Raw genomic sequence first — 22,477 nt, forward strand, 5'->3', positions numbered from 1 at the left:
GCTCATTATACTCTCGACTCTTGTTCATTAAACATACTTTTTCATACAGTACCTGCCAAAAGTTTTGTTCAATCATGAATAGTAGTGCGAGTCGAAAACAAGCGTTGATGCCTTTAATATGTCTTCAAATATAAATAAACATCTCGTAGATATTTTCAGTAGTAATTAGTACCAATAACAGCACATTTGAGCAATGCAATTATAGTGGATAGAATGGTCAATTTTTCCGTGCAGTACTGTACGGATTATACGCTCCTCACCGGTTAAGAGTTTGGCCGACAGTTGTCTCCTTTCTTTTCTGGTCTAGTGCTGTTTTTTCTACTTTGCGGCGGTCAAGCTGAAGGTCACATCGCTACAGAAACTAAACGAAGTATAGTAGTTTAAGTCAATTTAAACTTGTATGATACAATAGCCCGGCAGGGTGTTGTGAGATGACATGCTTATGATTGAAGGAAATGATTAATAATTTCGGCACCTGTTTAACCAATTTTCAGACACTACAACAATGTGTTGGACTTATTGCAACATCCACTCTATTTTTATTTTTTAGAGACCATAGAACTCGACTGTTACCACTGCTTTAAGAAGGTCAAAACTAGAAAAGTTGAGTCTCCTAATATGATGGTTATTAGTCCATATCATTGGAGACTCTGGACCTAATTCAAGTCATTGCATAGCTTAAAGAAGCAACCCTCCAACCCTTACTATTTTGCCTGAAAACCAGAAAAGCTAAATCTTCTAATTTGGTAATTATTGGCTATTAGTTTAACTTTTTACCACCGACCATCATGACTTAACTCGTCAATTTTCAAGAGATATCTCCCAAGATGCATCTCCAAATTATTGTTTTATGACGTAAAAACAATAATTAAACGCTACAAAAACAATTATATTTTCGTTTGAAATCTGTTTACTTTGTATGATACGAGAATCGTGGAAGAACAGTTTTGAAAAAATGCTCCCCTGGATTATTGAATGAAAATTTATAGGGTATCCGCTGCCAAGAATCACAATCCGTTTGGTAGGTAATATTAATTTCATTTTTTGCGCCACAAGCGAAAATATTTTTTAATGTAGCATTTTGAGGCAGATTCTTAATAAAACTCGGCGCAGATTTGGTCGGTTTGATTTTTCCCGTTCCGTGTCGGTCGACCTTCCGAGCTTATTTTCGGCCCTAACTGCTGTCAAAACAAACTTTCAAGTTTTTCAGGTGTTCCTGAGAAAACAGTTTGCCGAACAGTTTATGCCAGAACACTATTTACTTTTCTGGGTCAAGAACGACCCAATAAATTTAAATTTCTTATGAATATACGGGGTTGGCTACGACTTTCTCTTTCCATCAACTTTTTATGAGAAAACAATTTTAATATAATAAAAACGACGAAACGGGCGTCAGTTTTCACTCCACTATTTTCTATCTTGAACAAATCCTCCAGTAATCTAATCTTTTTCTGTTCTCTGTTCCTTCTTGTGCTTCTAATATGTCTTTCATTAACCCTCCATGGGGTATTCTATTAAAAGAGGCTATGTGTATCACTCCCCTTTATTTCCAAAGAAAAAGAAAATATTATTAAGGAAAAACGGACAGACAGACACATGAATGATCCTATGAGGAGGGTTCCATTCGAACGTACGGTATCCTAGGTGTTCTCATTTGTTAAAGTAAATTGTACCAATGTGACCGAGCGACATGGCCTAGGAGTTTAGACCATTGCTTAGCATTAGGGAGGAATCTGGGTGGGTCTGCCTTGGTCCAAGTTTTTCTATGGTTTCCTGCTGGTGCAGTAATATTCCACAGATAATCTTTCATTCTCTTCTGTCTTCATTTCTTCAGTCTCATCTTTCTCACCCGAACCACCAACCACCCAATCCCACGATTCCTGAAAGGACTCTGAAGTGGGACATTCCGGCGTAGCCCAACTGCCCAAAAACTTTCTTTTGTACTAATGTGAGCACATAAGCAATATGTTTTTTAAAAGGAAAGTTTTATATAAGTACCTGCCTACCTGCCTATAAAATTGAATTTAGTTATAAATTCTGAATCAAGTACCTACCTACCGTAAATGCCACAAGCATTTTGAAGACTTAATTTGCAAACACCTGCTTACTTTGAAGGTTCCATTTTCCATGTAAGTTAAGATTACAAAGGCAATTTAATATTTTTTGGTGGTAGTAAATTTCAGCCACGTTTCAAACCTTCGCAATACAAAGGAAAACCTATAAACCATCAAAGCAAAATATTTACAAAGAAAATTGAGTTAGGAAATTTTGAATGCTTATAAATTAGGTAGCGTTCCGTTATTCCAGTCTAGCTAAATTGAAGCGTGACAGTATCATTGCAATTGTAAACACCCTGTAGACACACTTACTTCAATTTTATTGTGAAAGCAACGAAACGACTCCAAGTGTCTTTCAGCACTTAATTGGTCGTCTTCAGATCTTGGAAGTTCTAATGAAAGAACGAGTTCGCCTAAGTAGCCATTTCCAGAAAGCTATCGTTAAATCCTTAAGACAATATTTAGTCTAGAAACATGGTCGCTTTTAATTGAAAATCGAAATAGCAAAGGTAAAAATAAACTATACTTGAAATCTGAGTTGACCAAGACGTAGTAATAAACCCAATGGGAAGCTGTAGACATTCGTTTAGTTTCCTAACAAGTGCATCAATCAGCATTCAATTTTATTTCAAACATTAATATATAAAATCAAGTAATGGGTAGAATATCGTCATCTGAAAGTCTTTAATGCTAATTATTGTTTCATATTGTTTGAAAAGGTCTTATTATATTATGAGATATCCTTTGTCTCACTATATAAATCTGTAGACACTTAAATACTTTATAGAGAGGACGCTTAAGGAAGTCAACTAAAGTAAGGATTACGAAATTATTGGCCAAGAAATGGGCACGTAGACACTTTTGGTTAAACACTGTGAGATAATAGAGTTATCAATAAATATGTAAACCAATCATTTGATATAAATCAAGTTCCTTGCATTGATCAGTTTCTGTTTAGTCGGTTCATTTATAAAATTGAAATTGATAGTGGTCATTATTAAACGCTGTCTAAAGGCAGTAAATATTAGAGTTGATCTGTACTTTGTCAGACTGTCGACGGCGTGCTGACGAGATCCAACGAATTCGAAATCATAGTTCACGTCTGACCATTGACCACGATGGCCTTTTCGTTCTGCTTGGCTACGTGTCGACTATTACTTTTTAATAAATACGAAACAAAAAGATTCTATTCAATTGGAAGTCATTAAGGGTATCAACTGAAATAGTTGGTATGCAAATAGAGAGACACAGCGCCGCGCATCAGAACGCAAGGAAATTAGAGAGGTAGACAGAAGAAAACCAAATTCCTGCTAGCAATTTATGCCACTGTCATTCTCTTGTTTACTTACATTTCGTTATTCTCCTGAGGGATTCTTATATTTAATTACCTTAATTTTCGGGAGTACCGTCAGCCGCCAGCACAAAGGATTTATCATTTGTATAAATGAATACAACGAACGACCTGCTTTATTCCAACACCCCTGGCAAATTCTGCCAAAAACGCGCCAACCCATTACTCTATTCATTAAACATAACAAACAGAGACAAGATGTTTCAAAAATTCAAACGGTGAATGACTTGACACCGTCCTAAATTTCGAGGCATATTTTCATTCTTAATTTACGAACAACATTAATTTAAAGATCAACAAATCAAGCCTGGAAAACGTTCAGGCGACGAATTTTGTTCAACGCATTATCGACCACGTAGTTCTATTATGAATAAAGTCCATGCTACATAGTGGTGCACTTAAATTTTTAAAATGTCCAATAATTCGCTAGATTCAATGTAACGCCTCGGTTGTAAATGATGCAAAGTAAAAATCTCTTTCTCATTCTGTCTGTCAGAGTCAATAAAACGCTGAAACGCGTTCGCTGCAACAATCTGACACAATTTTGTTCGCTAATGTGACATTACGGGGCTCGGGCTAAGAAATGACGGTCGTAAAATCAATGCTTTATAGATTATTGCTGCTTTATAGATAGCACGGAATGGTTCATTAGGTTAACTGTTCACTTTTTCACGTTGGTACTGAAGTATGTGTGCTAACCCTGTTATATAAACGAATGATTATTGTTTTCCGTTTGGTAATAACTGCAAAAGCCCTAAAAATAAACAAACATCAAGGAGCAATGTCTTTTATTGTAATAAAAATTAGTGTCTATGTCAATTCTAGACAATGTTGAACAGCTTCATGCGTACATCAATCTTTCGTGCTAGTAAATTGAAAGAAAAGAATTGATTTAAAAAAATGATCTAATTAAATCCTTGATTAAAAATAGCTCCCAATAAGTATTCGTTTGAATTTGTGACTAGTCCAATATACGCGTGGGTAGTCTATCTTACTCCCGGTAACTAACCATGCGCAGTAACAGTCCTGTTTGCGCGTTACTAGCGGTGGCAGACCTTAGCCCCAACTACGCGCGGTAGTGACCGTAGCCACGCGCGGTGATTGCCCCACTCGCATCAGTAGTATCCCTATCTAGCGCTGCAGTTGCTCTATCCTCTCTCTAGACTCTACAACTGTACATGTAGTACATGTTCTTCGAACGCTACATGCGCTCTTTTAGCGTTTCTCTATTAATTTCTGGATATCTCAAGTATCCACAGAAACATTAAGTCTCAACACCACCATCTTAATGCTTTACAAAATAAGAAGGCTTTTAATGGCATAGTTGCCTTTAAGGTGTGAAATATATGAATAATTTGACATGACTGATGGATATTATATTAAAAAAATTAAGAAGCCGAACTGTCTATATTTAAAAGCGAATCCATCAAGTTGTAGACGAATCGAAGGTAATGTTAAGTAGGAACAGTATTATTTACTCAAGAGACATTAATGGCTATTGAGTTTCATTCGCGGAATAATTATAAATTATGGATGGAAAACTGTACTTCCAGAATAATCTTCACGTCTCTCCAAATCCAAATACATTTTATTAAAAAATAAATAATCGCGAACAGAAAAAAGGTACTTACAGGTTTGTATCATCAAATAGATCTAAAGTAAAAGTTATTCCAAAATGTTCAGATAAAAACAATTTTTCCCTCTTTGTTCTTTTGTATTTGTATACGCAATACCAATAACATTTATATGTACCTTTTGTAAGTGTTTCTACCCGTTCTATTTAACGAACTCGAATCAATAAAAACCCGCACGTAAATCCTAACAATGTTTAATGTGAAAGAATGACATTTTACGTGAACGTTGATGTTATTCACTGCATTTCTACGAATTAATGTTCTTTACATACCAATACATTACATTCCGCTTTTTAATGTGCCTGCTTACATCTTTATTTGGCTAGTGACTTTGTAACCAGAATTGCCATCGTTAGGTATAATAATTTACTACCAGAAAAAATAAATCTGGCGCTTAGTTCCATGATCAATACAAGAACAACTACATAATGTTTCGGTCGATATGGATCAATCAGCAGAAGATGCAAATTCTAAAGCGCCTAGGCACATAAACAGATATTTAGTTTTTGAAAGATTTATAATGCATTATGTCGATTAAAAGTAAAAATGGGACAGCAAATGGCCTATGACAGGCCCTTGTGGAAGATTACCTAATATGGGGTTGTCACGATACCAGTCAATAAGTCTATAAATAAACACAAAGAACTAATACATAATTTAAAAGTTGGAACAAAGTTAAATAATGTATGATGAATTAGAATTTTTATTTAATTAGACTTTCGATTGGTGGTAAATATTATTAGTTCTCGCCGTTTCCCCACGTTGGTTACTGTTTAATTAATACACAACAGGGAAGACACTGACGATGGCAATTCTTAATAATCAAAACGTAACTGTGAATTGTTTGTGTTCCTACTAATAGAAGTGGAACTGGCATTTATATCTAAAGTACAGAGCCGGGTTCTATTTACTTTTTTGACAAAATTTCACAATAAAATATGGGAAAACATTAAACAATAGTGATTGGTAAAACCTGGACAAGTGAAAGGGAAGCAAAAGTTGCAGAGGTTTAAATTTTCTAGGTTTTACTGTACAATATACCATAGACACAGGAATATAGGAAAGAACATAAATTAGCGGGGAACAGGAAGTCAACCAGCAGGTGCCAAGATTCTTTTGGCTACTCGTAAGCGTACTGATATTAAAATAATTCGAATAAAATTATTCGAAGTGGTCTGTATTCTGTCGAAACTGCCAGACGCCGATCGCGATTTCGATCTTTTTGGANAAAAATACGAGGTGGCAAAGTCGAAATTCGGAAAGAGCAGATCAAAATCTATAAAATTACCAATTTTTAAAACTCTCGGAAAACTTTCAAGGTAACCACTATTTTTCGAACCAAATGACTGTTCTATAAAAGCTTTTGCAAAAGATTCATTGAGGCATTAATTGAAAACCTAATGTAATAACAAAGAGACAGTGAACCATTTAATAGTATTAATGTAGTAATTTGGTTAATGGTTTGGCTCTTGTCAAAATTTATCTCGCCGCTGTTGTTCCGGTAATCAAACTAACCGAGCGAGTATTAGGGCCTACACGTATCATAAGTAACATACACATACGCAGCTATGGCATACACGAGTTGTATTTGTACTTCGCTGTTTACTCATGGGAGCTCTGGGTGAAACAGGAAATGGACACTGCGTTTCTTTTATTCGAACGGTTCAATGAAAATCACCCTTGGTTTTCCACCGTGAATATCATCCCTGCTATCCACAATCACAGTTGTTTATTTTTTCCTTATTTCACGAGTGAGTTGATGCAAGGAAAAATATGATGTTGAATTATCTGCATGTCGTGGGTGAAAGCATAATATTTCATTGCCGAAGACGGATTGTCGACTTCCTTCACAAATTTCCATACGTAGGTAGGAGTAGATAGAGTTAAGTGAGCATATTATGGATAGTTAATGATCGCCCTCGACGAAACGGTGAAAGGAAGGTAGAGGTAGTTTAGAGTTTGGTGGGTCATAACGTTGAGATATGTATAATGACAAAACTCGGCCTTTTCATTGATTTCTACTTCTCTCTCATGTCAATGTTTTTGAAATGCACAATATAAACGACAAGGCGATTCCAATTTGTATGATACGAAAGTACGGCAGGATATCGTAAGGTGATATATGTTTTGAAGAAAACGTATTTTTGTGGAATCCAAGGAAACTCTTTGTAATTTCGAGTCCTTTCTAACCAATGTTCAAATAGGGAGACTGAAACAGAAATTTGACTCATTGTATACTTCATTTACTTTCTTTAGCGACATGCCCCTTCCAATGTCTTGGATGCGCCCTGGCAAAATCGTAGGTAGTGAGAAAAAAAGCTCATTATACTCTCGACTCTTGTTCATTAAACATACTTTTTCATACAGTACCTGCCAAAATTTTTGTTTAATCATGAATAGTAGTGCGAGTCGAAAACAAGCGTTGATGCCTTTAATATTTCTTCAAATATAAATAAACATCTCGTAGATATTTTCAGTAGTAATTAGTACCAATAACAGCACATTTGAGCAATGCAATTATAGTGGATAGAATGGTCAATTTTTCCGTGCAGTACTGTACGGATTATACGCTCCTCACCGGTTAAGAGTTTGGCCGACAGTTGTCTCCTTTCTTTTCTGGTCTAGTGCTGTTTTTTCTACTTTGCGGCGGTCAAGCTGAAGGTCACATCGCTACAGAAACTAAACGAAGTATAGTAGTTTAAGTCAATTTAAACTTGTATGATACAATAGCCCGGCAGGGTGTTGTGAGATGACATGCTTATGATTGAAGGAAATGATTAATAATTTCGGCACCTGTTTAACCAATTTTCAGACACTACAACAATGTGTTGGACTTATTGCAACATCCACTCTATTTTTATTTTTTAGAGACCATAGAACTCGACTGTTACCACTGCTTTAAGAAGGTCAAAACTAGAAAAGTTGAGTCTCCTAATATGATGGTTATTAGTCCATATCATTGGAGACTCTGGACCTAATTCAAGTCATTGCATAGCTTAAAGAAGCAACCCTCCAACCCTTACTATTTTGCCTGAAAACCAGAAAAGCTAAATCTTCTAATTTGGTAATTATTGGCTATTAGTTTAACTTTTTACCACCGACCATCATGACTTAACTCGTCAATTTTCAAGAGATATCTCCCAAGATGCATCTCCAAATTATTGTTTTATGACGTAAAAACAATAATTAAACGCTACAAAAACAATTATATTTTCGTTTGAAATCTGTTTACTTTGTATGATACGAGAATCGTGGAAGAACAGTTTTGAAAAAATGCTCCCCTGGATTATTGAATGAAAATTTATAGGGTATCCGCTGCCAAGAATCACAATCCGTTTGGTAGGTAATATTAATTTCATTTTTTGCGCCACAAGCGAAAATATTTTTTAATGTAGCATTTTGAGGCAGATTCTTAATAAAACTCGGCGCAGATTTGGTCGGTTTGATTTTTCCCGTTCCGTGTCGGTCGACCTTCCGAGCTTATTTTCGGCCCTAACTGCTGTCAAAACAAACTTTCAAGTTTTTCAGGTGTTCCTGAGAAAACAGTTTGCCGAACAGTTTATGCCAGAACACTATTTACTTTTCTGGGTCAAGAACGACCCAATAAATTTAAATTTCTTATGAATATACGGGGTTGGCTACGACTTTCTCTTTCCATCAACTTTTTATGAGAAAACAATTTTAATATAATAAAAACGACGAAACGGGCGTCAGTTTTCACTCCACTATTTTCTATCTTGAACAAATCCTCCAGTAATCTAATCTTTTTCTGTTCTCTGTTCCTTCTTGTGCTTCTAATATGTCTTTCATTAACCCTCCATGGGGTATTCTATTAAAAGAGGCTATGTGTATCACTCCCCTTTATTTCCAAAGAAAAAGAAAATATTATTAAGGAAAAACGGACAGACAGACACATGAATGATCCTATGAGGAGGGTTCCATTCGAACGTACGGTATCCTAGGTGTTCTCATTTGTTAAAGTAAATTGTACCAATGTGACCGAGCGACATGGCCTAGGAGTTTAGACCATTGCTTAGCATTAGGGAGGAATCTGGGTGGGTCTGCCTTGGTCCAAGTTTTTCTATGGTTTCCTGCTGGTGCAGTAATATTCCACAGATAATCTTTCATTCTCTTCTGTCTTCATTTCTTCAGTCTCATCTTTCTCACCCGAACCACCAACCACCCAATCCCACGATTCCTGAAAGGACTCTGAAGTGGGACATTCCGGCGTAGCCCAACTGCCCAAAAACTTTCTTTTGTACTAATGTGAGCACATAAGCAATATGTTTTTTAAAAGGAAAGTTTTATATAAGTACCTGCCTACCTGCCTATAAAATTGAATTTAGTTATAAATTCTGAATCAAGTACCTACCTACCGTAAATGCCACAAGCATTTTGAAGACTTAATTTGCAAACACCTGCTTACTTTGAAGGTTCCATTTTCCATGTAAGTTAAGATTACAAAGGCAATTTAATATTTTTTGGTGGTAGTAAATTTCAGCCACGTTTCAAACCTTCGCAATACAAAGGAAAACCTATAAACCATCAAAGCAAAATATTTACAAAGAAAATTGAGTTAGGAAATTTTGAATGCTTATAAATTAGGTAGCGTTCCGTTATTCCAGTCTAGCTAAATTGAAGCGTGACAGTATCATTGCAATTGTAAACACCCTGTAGACACACTTACTTCAATTTTATTGTGAAAGCAACGAAACGACTCCAAGTGTCTTTCAGCACTTAATTGGTCGTCTTCAGATCTTGGAAGTTCTAATGAAAGAACGAGTTCGCCTAAGTAGCCATTTCCAGAAAGCTATCGTTAAATCCTTAAGACAATATTTAGTCTAGAAACATGGTCGCTTTTAATTGAAAATCGAAATAGCAAAGGTAAAAATAAACTATACTTGAAATCTGAGTTGACCAAGACGTAGTAATAAACCCAATGGGAAGCTGTAGACATTCGTTTAGTTTCCTAACAAGTGCATCAATCAGCATTCAATTTTATTTCAAACATTAATATATAAAATCAAGTAATGGGTAGAATATCGTCATCTGAAAGTCTTTAATGCTAATTATTGTTTCATATTGTTTGAAAAGGTCTTATTATATTATGAGATATCCTTTGTCTCACTATATAAATCTGTAGACACTTAAATACTTTATAGAGAGGACGCTTAAGGAAGTCAACTAAAGTAAGGATTACGAAATTATTGGCCAAGAAATGGGCACGTAGACACTTTTGGTTAAACACTGTGAGATAATAGAGTTATCAATAAATATGTAAACCAATCATTTGATATAAATCAAGTTCCTTGCATTGATCAGTTTCTGTTTAGTCGGTTCATTTATAAAATTGAAATTGATAGTGGTCATTATTAAACGCTGTCTAAAGGCAGTAAATATTAGAGTTGATCTGTACTTTGTCAGACTGTCGACGGCGTGCTGACGAGATCCAACGAATTCGAAATCATAGTTCACGTCTGACCATTGACCACGATGGCCTTTTCGTTCTGCTTGGCTACGTGTCGACTATTACTTTTTAATAAATACGAAACAAAAAGATTCTATTCAATTGGAAGTCATTAAGGGTATCAACTGAAATAGTTGGTATGCAAATAGAGAGACACAGCGCCGCGCATCAGAACGCAAGGAAATTAGAGAGGTAGACAGAAGAAAACCAAATTCCTGCTAGCAATTTATGCCACTGTCATTCTCTTGTTTACTTACATTTCGTTATTCTCCTGAGGGATTCTTATATTTAATTACCTTAATTTTCGGGAGTACCGTCAGCCGCCAGCACAAAGGATTTATCATTTGTATAAATGAATACAACGAACGACCTGCTTTATTCCAACACCCCTGGCAAATTCTGCCAAAAACGCGCCAACCCATTACTCTATTCATTAAACATAACAAACAGAGACAAGATGTTTCAAAAATTCAAACGGTGAATGACTTGACACCGTCCTAAATTTCGAGGCATATTTTCATTCTTAATTTACGAACAACATTAATTTAAAGATCAACAAATCAAGCCTGGAAAACGTTCAGGCGACGAATTTTGTTCAACGCATTATCGACCACGTAGTTCTATTATGAATAAAGTCCATGCTACATAGTGGTGCACTTAAATTTTTAAAATGTCCAATAATTCGCTAGATTCAATGTAACGCCTCGGTTGTAAATGATGCAAAGTAAAAATCTCTTTCTCATTCTGTCTGTCAGAGTCAATAAAACGCTGAAACGCGTTCGCTGCAACAATCTGACACAATTTTGTTCGCTAATGTGACATTACGGGGCTCGGGCTAAGAAATGACGGTCGTAAAATCAATGCTTTATAGATTATTGCTGCTTTATAGATAGCACGGAATGGTTCATTAGGTTAACTGTTCACTTTTTCACGTTGGTACTGAAGTATGTGTGCTAACCCTGTTATATAAACGAATGATTATTGTTTTCCGTTTGGTAATAACTGCAAAAGCCCTAAAAATAAACAAACATCAAGGAGCAATGTCTTTTATTGTAATAAAAATTAGTGTCTATGTCAATTCTAGACAATGTTGAACAGCTTCATGCGTACATCAATCTTTCGTGCTAGTAAATTGAAAGAAAAGAATTGATTTAAAAAAATGATCTAATTAAATCCTTGATTAAAAATAGCTCCCAATAAGTATTCGTTTGAATTTGTGACTAGTCCAATATACGCGTGGGTAGTCTATCTTACTCCCGGTAACTAACCATGCGCAGTAACAGTCCTGTTTGCGCGTTACTAGCGGTGGCAGACCTTAGCCCCAACTACGCGCGGTAGTGACCGTAGCCACGCGCGGTGATTGCCCCACTCGCATCAGTAGTATCCCTATCTAGCGCTGCAGTTGCTCTATCCTCTCTCTAGACTCTACAACTGTACATGTAGTACATGTTCTTCGAACGCTACATGCGCTCTTTTAGCGTTTCTCTATTAATTTCTGGATATCTCAAGTATCCACAGAAACATTAAGTCTCAACACCACCATCTTAATGCTTTACAAAATAAGAAGGCTTTTAATGGCATAGTTGCCTTTAAGGTGTGAAATATATGAATAATTTGACATGACTGATGGATATTATATTAAAAAAATTAAGAAGCCGAACTGTCTATATTTAAAAGCGAATCCATCAAGTTGTAGACGAATCGAAGGTAATGTTAAGTAGGAACAGTATTATTTACTCAAGAGACATTAATGGCTATTGAGTTTCATTCGCGGAATAATTATAAATTATGGATGGAAAACTGTACTTCCAGAATAATCTTCACGTCTCTCCAAATCCAAATACATTTTATTAAAAAATAAATAATCGCGAACAGAAAAAAGGTACTTACAGGTTTGTATCATCAAATAGATCTAAAGTAAAAGTTATTCCAAAATGTTCAGATAAAAACAATTTTTCCCTCTTTGTTCTTTTGTATTTGTATACGCAATACCAATAACATTTATATGTACCTTTTGTAAGTGTTTCTACCCGTTCTATTTAACGAACTCGAATCAATAAAAACCCGCACGTAAATCCTAACAATGTTTAATGTGAAAGAATGACATTTTACGTGAACGTTGATGTTATTCACTGCATTTCTACGAATTAATGTTCTTTACATACCAATACATTACATTCCGCTTTTTAATGTGCCTGCTTACATCTTTATTTGGCTAGTGACTTTGTAACCAGAATTGCCATCGTTAGGTATAATAATTTACTACCAGAAAAAATAAATCTGGCGCTTAGTTCCATGATCAATACAAGAACAACTACATAATGTTTCGGTCGATATGGATCAATCAGCAGAAGATGCAAATTCTAAAGCGCCTAGGCACATAAACAGATATTTAGTTTTTGAAAGATTTATAATGCATTATGTCGATTAAAAGTAAAAATGGGACAGCAAATGGCCTATGACAGGCCCTTGTGGAAGATTACCTAATATGGGGTTGTCACGATACCAGTCAATAAGTCTATAAATAAACACAAAGAACTAATACATAATTTAAAAGTTGGAACAAAGTTAAATAATGTATGATGAATTAGAATTTTTATTTAATTAGACTTTCGATTGGTGGTAAATATTATTAGTTCTCGCCGTTTCCCCACGTTGGTTACTGTTTAATTAATACACAACAGGGAAGACACTGACGATGGCAATTCTTAATAATCAAAACGTAACTGTGAATTGTTTGTGTTCCTACTAATAGAAGTGGAACTGGCATTTATATCTAAAGTACAGAGCCGGGTTCTATTTACTTTTTTGACAAAATTTCACAATAAAATATGGGAAAACATTAAACAATAGTGATTGGTAAAACCTGGACAAGTGAAAGGGAAGCAAAAGTTGCAGAGGTTTAAATTTTCTAGGTTTTACTGTACAATATACCATAGACACAGGAATATAGGAAAGAACATAAATTAGCGGGGAACAGGAAGTCAACCAGCAGGTGCCAAGATTCTTTTGGCTACTCGTAAGCGTACTGATATTAAAATAATTCGAATAAAATTATTCGAAGTGGTCTGTATTCTGTCGAAACTGCCAGACGCCGATCGCGATTTCGATCTTTTTGGATCTCATCAGCGTGTCACAGACAGCTCCGGCAGAACACAGACCAACCTTTACCTGCTGTCTTAACAGCGCGTTTTAGAAAATACCACAAATGGCGCGGTAAACGCCATCTGTAGTACGATGATACATTTAAGGATTACGTATGCTCCAACAAGGTCCATTTAAAAATATGGATATCTACTTGCTGAAACGGATCCCGGCGTAGCTAACCTCAACGTGTTGGGCACGAATAAAATAATTCGAAGTGGTCTGTATTTTATTCGATTAAGCTAACGTGCCTATCACGTTGAGGTTGGCTACGCCGGGATTCGTTTTCAGCAAGTAGATATCCACACAAGTGGACCTTGTTGGAGCATACGTAATCCTAAAATGTAGCATCGTGCTACAGATGGCGTTTACTGCGCCATTTGTAGTATTTTCTAAAACGCACTGTTAAGACAGCAGGTAAAAGTTGGTCTGTGTTCTGTCGGAGCTGCCTGCGACGCGCTGATGAGATCCAAAAAGATCGAAATCGCGATCCGCGTCTGGCAGTTTCGACAGAATACAGACCACTTCGAATTATTTTATTCGATTAAGCTAACGTGCCTATCACGTTGAGGTTGGCTACGCCGGGATTCGTTTTCAACAAGTAGGTATCCACACAAGTGGACCTTGTTGGAGCATACGTAATCCTAAAATGTAGCATCGTGCTACAGATGGCGTTTACTGCGCCATTTTTAGTATTTTCGTATTGATATTGTTGTGTTCTATGGTTTGTCCCGATTGAACGAGCCTAAATTGTAAATGCCAAACGTGTTCAAACAGGACGATCCATACCACAGCAAAACGTATCGATACGGAAATGACAAGACACTACCCAAAATTCGCACGCATAGTAGGTCAGAAACTTGCTGATGGTGGAGAGATGCAAGCTACAGAATCTTGGCACCACGATATGGAAACTGCCTACCTATTCCTCAAAGACTTCACTCTAGACCCTTAAGATAACACTTAGGCTCTGTCCATATGTTCCTATGTCTATGTCATATACATGCGAGCCAGCTAATTCCACGTCTATTAATCCCGACCACGAAAACGTTCATCTGTTTCTAATGATATTTGCGCAGAGCCGTCACCGCTGTACGATAACAACCACTATCACGAGGAATGCCTGCGGTGCAACAGCTGCGGTCTGAACCTGACGGGTCCAAACCAGAAGCGAGCTCGTCGCTTCAAAAACCAGATCCTGTGCGACCTGCACTTCGCTGACGTCGCCCTTATGGAGTGTTCCGACTTCATGCAGCAACTGCGCTCCTTCAAACCACAATCACTTGGTTGCGCCGTAGCCAGAAGGAAGTCCTCGACCACCCTCATCTTCCCTCTGCCACCACAAGCTTGTTCCGGTAAGTTAACACAGTATCATCTTTTCCTAATTTCCGTTTGTAATTATCAAATACATGGAGACCTGTACAGTGGAATTCACATCTGGAAAATATTTTTTGTATCTTGCATACGACATGAGTAGTCCAGTGACCATGTCTTTACTACCTACTTATAGCAAGAAAAACTATTTCTAGCAAAGGAGGTGACCCCTATGTCGGTCTTTTGGTGAACTCATATTGAACCGTTAAAAATTGTAGGTAACCGAAGTAAAACTTCTTATGAATCACAGACATATAAAAAAAGTGATTTTGACACTTAAATATGAGTATCCTAATTGAGATTACGTTTGTTCTGACAGCGTTCTAAAGTACTTCGTTGCTGGCAAAGCAAAGGTGAAAATTTGGAGTATTTGGTTGTGATTTTCATCCATGACAATAGGAGCAAACTATGTCTACATTATGACAGGTCTTTTCAGTCAATTGTATCGGGATGGTTTCAATTATCCACCGTATAGCACAGATCATACACCCAGTGATTTCTGTCTCTTTCAACAATCGAAGGCATGATTACGTCATGCTAAGAACAACAAAGAACCTCAGAACGCTGTCAAAACGTGCATGATTTGTTTTACGTCAAGAATGGTTTGTGTTTTATTAAGTTTTTTACCCAAAACAAAATGAAACGTAGATCTTTCCATCCAACTCAAGATTTGTATTGGTGAAGTGTAAAAGCTTTTCGTCACTTATTTTTGATTCGGATCGCAGGAATTGCATTTGGTGTACACGTGAAATATCCACTTTGCAAAATGGCATCTAAATTGATAAATCAATCGGCAAGTGTTCCGAGAAAAGTTTTAAAATTCACCGACGGCGACGTGACGTGATTAAGCTCGCTGCTGAATGCATTCGCAACTGGCGTATAAAGGACGACGATGTCTTTAGCTTCATCTACAATAAATCATTTCTTCGATGACTGCAACTCCAGAATATGATCGATACGTCATATTTTTACGGTTGAATCGTCTGCCACTCTTATATCCACGCTCCTCCACTGTAAATAACGTCAATGGCGTTGGGCTGCAAGCATTGCAAGGATGGTAAGCGACAGATATAATTTAATCCAACATTTCGTTGCGAAAGGGTCGCATTCGATGTATGTCAATGACATACGCAAGCACAAATACAAATACACTCATAAATCTTTGTATTGTCATCGTCATTCATTGCAATTTTCTTCGTATTTCCTTCTCCTTGCTCCAGTTATGTGAACGTCTACATCGTCTCAATTTTGCGTTTGTTTAAGATTTTTATCAAAATCAATTTTACTTTTCATTATCTAATATTTTACAATCAGTCAAAAAGGTTTTCACTGGACACACTTATATTACTTGATATTAGATTTATTTTTCAGCATCGACCAAAACTTTACATGATTCTACAATGAAATTTACTTTTTTTTTTGACAATAAACTCCATAAATCCAATGCGTATAAAACCTACAATCGAAATTGTCCTAACCCTTTTGAAATTAGGGATCGTTTTCTCCGTTTGATAGCCACTAAGCTCGATTTTCATCAATCATTCATGCCAGTTTGCTATAAGATTTCACCGACGTTATTTGCATAGACATTTCTGGCGTCGCGACGGTGTGGTTATGGTGCGTTTCCCTGACGTTCGAATCACGCTTTTCCCTTATTGTTCTGTTCGTAGGAGGAAACTCGTGGCTCCAGGAGGTCAACCGGCATTATCCGAATTAATCCCTAGACAATCGCCTGTCATAATTAGGATGGGTTTATAAAAGGCAAACGTTTAAACACGATCTATTGTTTGAAATACAACAAGACCCTTTGTGGACACCTACACATTGAAAGTAAAGAATCACAGCAAAGTAATAACAACAATAACTCTATTAATACCTACAAACGGCAATGGTGACGCTAGAAAATGTGATTCAGATGCGACAAAGAACTCCATAAATCCAAGAAACTCAAAAAGGAAGACTGCAGTCACTGCATGCATCAGAAAATCAGTTTTGAGAAGAAAGTTAAAGATTCATCCTTTAAAAATGTAAATTGTGCAAAAATTAAGTGGCGGTGATTATGTCTTACCAGAGGCAAACGTCAGAATGATGTTGCTACGCTTTTGGACTTTGGCGAACACTCGAAAACATAACGTTCAGTGATGAGACTCATTTCCATAAAGCGATTACCTAAACGACCAGAAAATGCCATACTATAATCATGAAAATTCTCGAGAACGACATCTAAAAAGTTTGCAAATCCTATAAACAGCAAAGATTGGATCGGCTCTTATATTCAGTGACATACTTTGGCCGTTCCAATCGCCAAACTTTGATGAAATCTTAAAGTATATAATAATCTTCCAACAATATACAACATATAGTAAATCCTTAAGTCACTGTTGCCTTTATAGAAGAACAATAAATATACTAGCTCCTATTACTGTTTTTTGATACTATTTTGAAATCTAAAAGTCTCCAATTGATGATCTATACTCTCCCCACTCCTTCACCATCGTGGAGTTCTACGGAAGTCTCAGAAGTTTTGCTTCTATCTACATTTATAATAGTTGTCAATAGTTGTATGATCAAACAAGAATATTTTCGAAAAATGGTTTATTTAACTCCATGATTTTAATTAAGAAATAAATGGCATGATAGTTACAGAGTCTATAAACCTGATTTTATAACCAAAGTGCATTATGAACCTTTTTAAATATAAATAGGTACTCTTATTTTGCTTGTTTTCGTCAATTTGGCATTCTGGTTGCGTGCTTTAATAGTGAAACTCGTAAAGTTGTTCACTTGTAAAGGTTAAAAAGTATCATCTAGAATAATAGCGTCCAAAGTAGGTCACGAAAATTGAACCAGACAACATGTTATTACATGTTTACTACTTATTGCTAGAACTTTTTGAGGTTTATTCGATATACTACATTTTTATGTGAGCACCTTCGCGACCCTTGACACTAAAATTATGAGGATCGGTTTTAGCAATGCCCCAGTTAACGGTAAATTCAATTTGACACAGTTATCATCGAAACGGAACGCTTTAAGTACAACACGTGAAGCTGTTACTGTTATCTCGGGCAAGATTGATTGTTTCCAAGGTCTGACCAATGGCGAACTTTGTAAACAACCGTAAATCCTCTGACTGTCCTTTTTATTCGGTGATCTACGACGTTCGATTGAAGTCTTAGGGAAGACCAAAGTCCTCTTTAGTTCTCGATTTTTAAGATTCGTAAGTGGTGAAGGTGTGTGGAGGCGGTGAGGGACAGACAATGAGGGACGATTGGTGGGTGATGGACAATGAGGGGTGGATATTAGGTGGTGGGTGGTAGTTGGTGGGTGATGGGCAGTGGGTGGTAGTTGGTGGGTGGTGGGCAGTGGGTGGTAGTTGATGGGTGGTGTCCAGTGAGTGATCCGTAGTGATTGGTCGGTGGTGAAGGTGGGCGGTGGGAAATGAGTGATTCGTAGTGGTTGGTGGGTGGTGAAGGTGGGTGGTGGGAAGTGAGTGATTCGTAGTGGTTGGTGGGTGGTGAAGGTGGGCAGTGGGANTGAAAGTCTTTAATGCTAATTATTGTTTCATATTGTTTGAAAAGGTCTTATTATATTATGAGATATCCTTTGTCTCACTATATAAATCTGTAGACACTTAAATACTTTATAGAGAGGACGCTTAAGGAAGTCAACTAAAGTAAGGATTACGAAATTATTGGCCAAGAAATGGGCACGTAGACACTTTTGGTTAAACACTGTGAGATAATAGAGTTATCAATAAATATGTAAACCAATCATTTGATATAAATCAAGTTCCTTGCATTGATCAGTTTCTGTTTAGTCGGTTCATTTATAAAATTGAAATTGATAGTGGTCATTATTAAACGCTGTCTAAAGGCAGTAAATATTAGAGTTGATCTGTACTTTGTCAGACTGTCGACGGCGTGCTGACGAGATCCAACGAATTCGAAATCATAGTTCACGTCTGACCATTGACCACGATGGCCTTTTCGTTCTGCTTGGCTACGTGTCGACTATTACTTTTTAATAAATACGAAACAAAAAGATTCTATTCAATTGGAAGTCATTAAGGGTATCAACTGAAATAGTTGGTATGCAAATAGAGAGACACAGCGCCGCGCATCAGAACGCAAGGAAATTAGAGAGGTAGACAGAAGAAAACCAAATTCCTGCTAGCAATTTATGCCACTGTCATTCTCTTGTTTACTTACATTTCGTTATTCTCCTGAGGGATTCTTATATTTAATTACCTTAATTTTCGGGAGTACCGTCAGCCGCCAGCACAAAGGATTTATCATTTGTATAAATGAATACAACGAACGACCTGCTTTATTCCAACACCCCTGGCAAATTCTGCCAAAAACGCGCCAACCCATTACTCTATTCATTAAACATAACAAACAGAGACAAGATGTTTCAAAAATTCAAACGGTGAATGACTTGACACCGTCCTAAATTTCGAGGCATATTTTCATTCTTAATTTACGAACAACATTAATTTAAAGATCAACAAATCAAGCCTGGAAAACGTTCAGGCGACGAATTTTGTTCAACGCATTATCGACCACGTAGTTCTATTATGAATAAAGTCCATGCTACATAGTGGTGCACTTAAATTTTTAAAATGTCCAATAATTCGCTAGATTCAATGTAACGCCTCGGTTGTAAATGATGCAAAGTAAAAATCTCTTTCTCATTCTGTCTGTCAGAGTCAATAAAACGCTGAAACGCGTTCGCTGCAACAATCTGACACAATTTTGTTCGCTAATGTGACATTACGGGGCTCGGGCTAAGAAATGACGGTCGTAAAATCAATGCTTTATAGATTATTGCTGCTTTATAGATAGCACGGAATGGTTCATTAGGTTAACTGTTCACTTTTTCACGTTGGTACTGAAGTATGTGTGCTAACCCTGTTATATAAACGAATGATTATTGTTTTCCGTTTGGTAATAACTGCAAAAGCCCTAAAAATAAACAAACATCAAGGAGCAATGTCTTTTATTGTAATAAAAATTAGTGTCTATGTCAATTCTAGACAATGTTGAACAGCTTCATGCGTACATCAATCTTTCGTGCTAGTAAATTGAAAGAAAAGAATTGATTTAAAAAAATGATCTAATTAAATCCTTGATTAAAAATAGCTCCCAATAAGTATTCGTTTGAATTTGTGACTAGTCCAATATACGCGTGGGTAGTCTATCTTACTCCCGGTAACTAACCATGCGCAGTAACAGTCCTGTTTGCGCGTTACTAGCGGTGGCAGACCTTAGCCCCAACTACGCGCGGTAGTGACCGTAGCCACGCGCGGTGATTGCCCCACTCGCATCAGTAGTATCCCTATCTAGCGCTGCAGTTGCTCTATCCTCTCTCTAGACTCTACAACTGTACATGTAGTACATGTTCTTCGAACGCTACATGCGCTCTTTTAGCGTTTCTCTATTAATTTCTGGATATCTCAAGTATCCACAGAAACATTAAGTCTCAACACCACCATCTTAATGCTTTACAAAATAAGAAGGCTTTTAATGGCATAGTTGCCTTTAAGGTGTGAAATATATGAATAATTTGACATGACTGATGGATATTATATTAAAAAAATTAAGAAGCCGAACTGTCTATATTTAAAAGCGAATCCATCAAGTTGTAGACGAATCGAAGGTAATGTTAAGTAGGAACAGTATTATTTACTCAAGAGACATTAATGGCTATTGAGTTTCATTCGCGGAATAATTATAAATTATGGATGGAAAACTGTACTTCCAGAATAATCTTCACGTCTCTCCAAATCCAAATACATTTTATTAAAAAATAAATAATCGCGAACAGAAAAAAGGTACTTACAGGTTTGTATCATCAAATAGATCTAAAGTAAAAGTTATTCCAAAATGTTCAGATAAAAACAATTTTTCCCTCTTTGTTCTTTTGTATTTGTATACGCAATACCAATAACATTTATATGTACCTTTTGTAAGTGTTTCTACCCGTTCTATTTAACGAACTCGAATCAATAAAAACCCGCACGTAAATCCTAACAATGTTTAATGTGAAAGAATGACATTTTACGTGAACGTTGATGTTATTCACTGCATTTCTACGAATTAATGTTCTTTACATACCAATACATTACATTCCGCTTTTTAATGTGCCTGCTTACATCTTTATTTGGCTAGTGACTTTGTAACCAGAATTGCCATCGTTAGGTATAATAATTTACTACCAGAAAAAATAAATCTGGCGCTTAGTTCCATGATCAATACAAGAACAACTACATAATGTTTCGGTCGATATGGATCAATCAGCAGAAGATGCAAATTCTAAAGCGCCTAGGCACATAAACAGATATTTAGTTTTTGAAAGATTTATAATGCATTATGTCGATTAAAAGTAAAAATGGGACAGCAAATGGCCTATGACAGGCCCTTGTGGAAGATTACCTAATATGGGGTTGTCACGATACCAGTCAATAAGTCTATAAATAAACACAAAGAACTAATACATAATTTAAAAGTTGGAACAAAGTTAAATAATGTATGATGAATTAGAATTTTTATTTAATTAGACTTTCGATTGGTGGTAAATATTATTAGTTCTCGCCGTTTCCCCACGTTGGTTACTGTTTAATTAATACACAACAGGGAAGACACTGACGATGGCAATTCTTAATAATCAAAACGTAACTGTGAATTGTTTGTGTTCCTACTAATAGAAGTGGAACTGGCATTTATATCTAAAGTACAGAGCCGGGTTCTATTTACTTTTTTGACAAAATTTCACAATAAAATATGGGAAAACATTAAACAATAGTGATTGGTAAAACCTGGACAAGTGAAAGGGAAGCAAAAGTTGCAGAGGTTTAAATTTTCTAGGTTTTACTGTACAATATACCATAGACACAGGAATATAGGAAAGAACATAAATTAGCGGGGAACAGGAAGTCAACCAGCAGGTGCCAAGATTCTTTTGGCTACTCGTAAGCGTACTGATATTAAAATAATTCGAATAAAATTATTCGAAGTGGTCTGTATTCTGTCGAAACTGCCAGACGCCGATCGCGATTTCGATCTTTTTGGATCTCATCAGCGTGTCACAGACAGCTCCGGCAGAACACAGACCAACCTTTACCTGCTGTCTTAACAGCGCGTTTTAGAAAATACCACAAATGGCGCGGTAAACGCCATCTGTAGTACGATGATACATTTAAGGATTACGTATGCTCCAACAAGGTCCATTTAAAAATATGGATATCTACTTGCTGAAACGGATCCCGGCGTAGCTAACCTCAACGTGTTGGGCACGAATAAAATAATTCGAAGTGGTCTGTATTTTATTCGATTAAGCTAACGTGCCTATCACGTTGAGGTTGGCTACGCCGGGATTCGTTTTCAGCAAGTAGATATCCACACAAGTGGACCTTGTTGGAGCATACGTAATCCTAAAATGTAGCATC

General features: G+C 36.6%; 1 protein-coding gene and 1 long non-coding RNA gene across 2 annotated transcripts in view; one reads left to right on the forward strand and one right to left on the reverse strand.

Annotated features, from left to right (window-relative positions):
* Positions 1-22,477, reverse strand: part of LOC108738475 — a 144,193-nt gene that overhangs the window by 62,455 nt on the left and 59,261 nt on the right. The window lies entirely within an intron of this gene.
* LOC108738444 overlaps positions 1-22,477 on the forward strand; it is a 107,664-nt gene that overhangs the window by 28,440 nt on the left and 56,747 nt on the right. Inside the window, exon 3 of the mRNA XM_018471857.1 lies at positions 14,733-15,008. Coding sequence (XP_018327359.1) covers positions 14,733-15,008 — 276 coding nt within the window. The remainder of the gene's footprint in view (positions 1-14,732; positions 15,009-22,477) is intronic.

Source organism: Agrilus planipennis, unplaced genomic scaffold (genome assembly GCF_000699045.2).
Source record: "Agrilus planipennis isolate EAB-ADULT unplaced genomic scaffold, Apla_2.0 scaffold20, whole genome shotgun sequence".
NCBI classification, from domain to species: Eukaryota; Metazoa; Arthropoda; class Insecta; order Coleoptera; family Buprestidae; genus Agrilus; species Agrilus planipennis.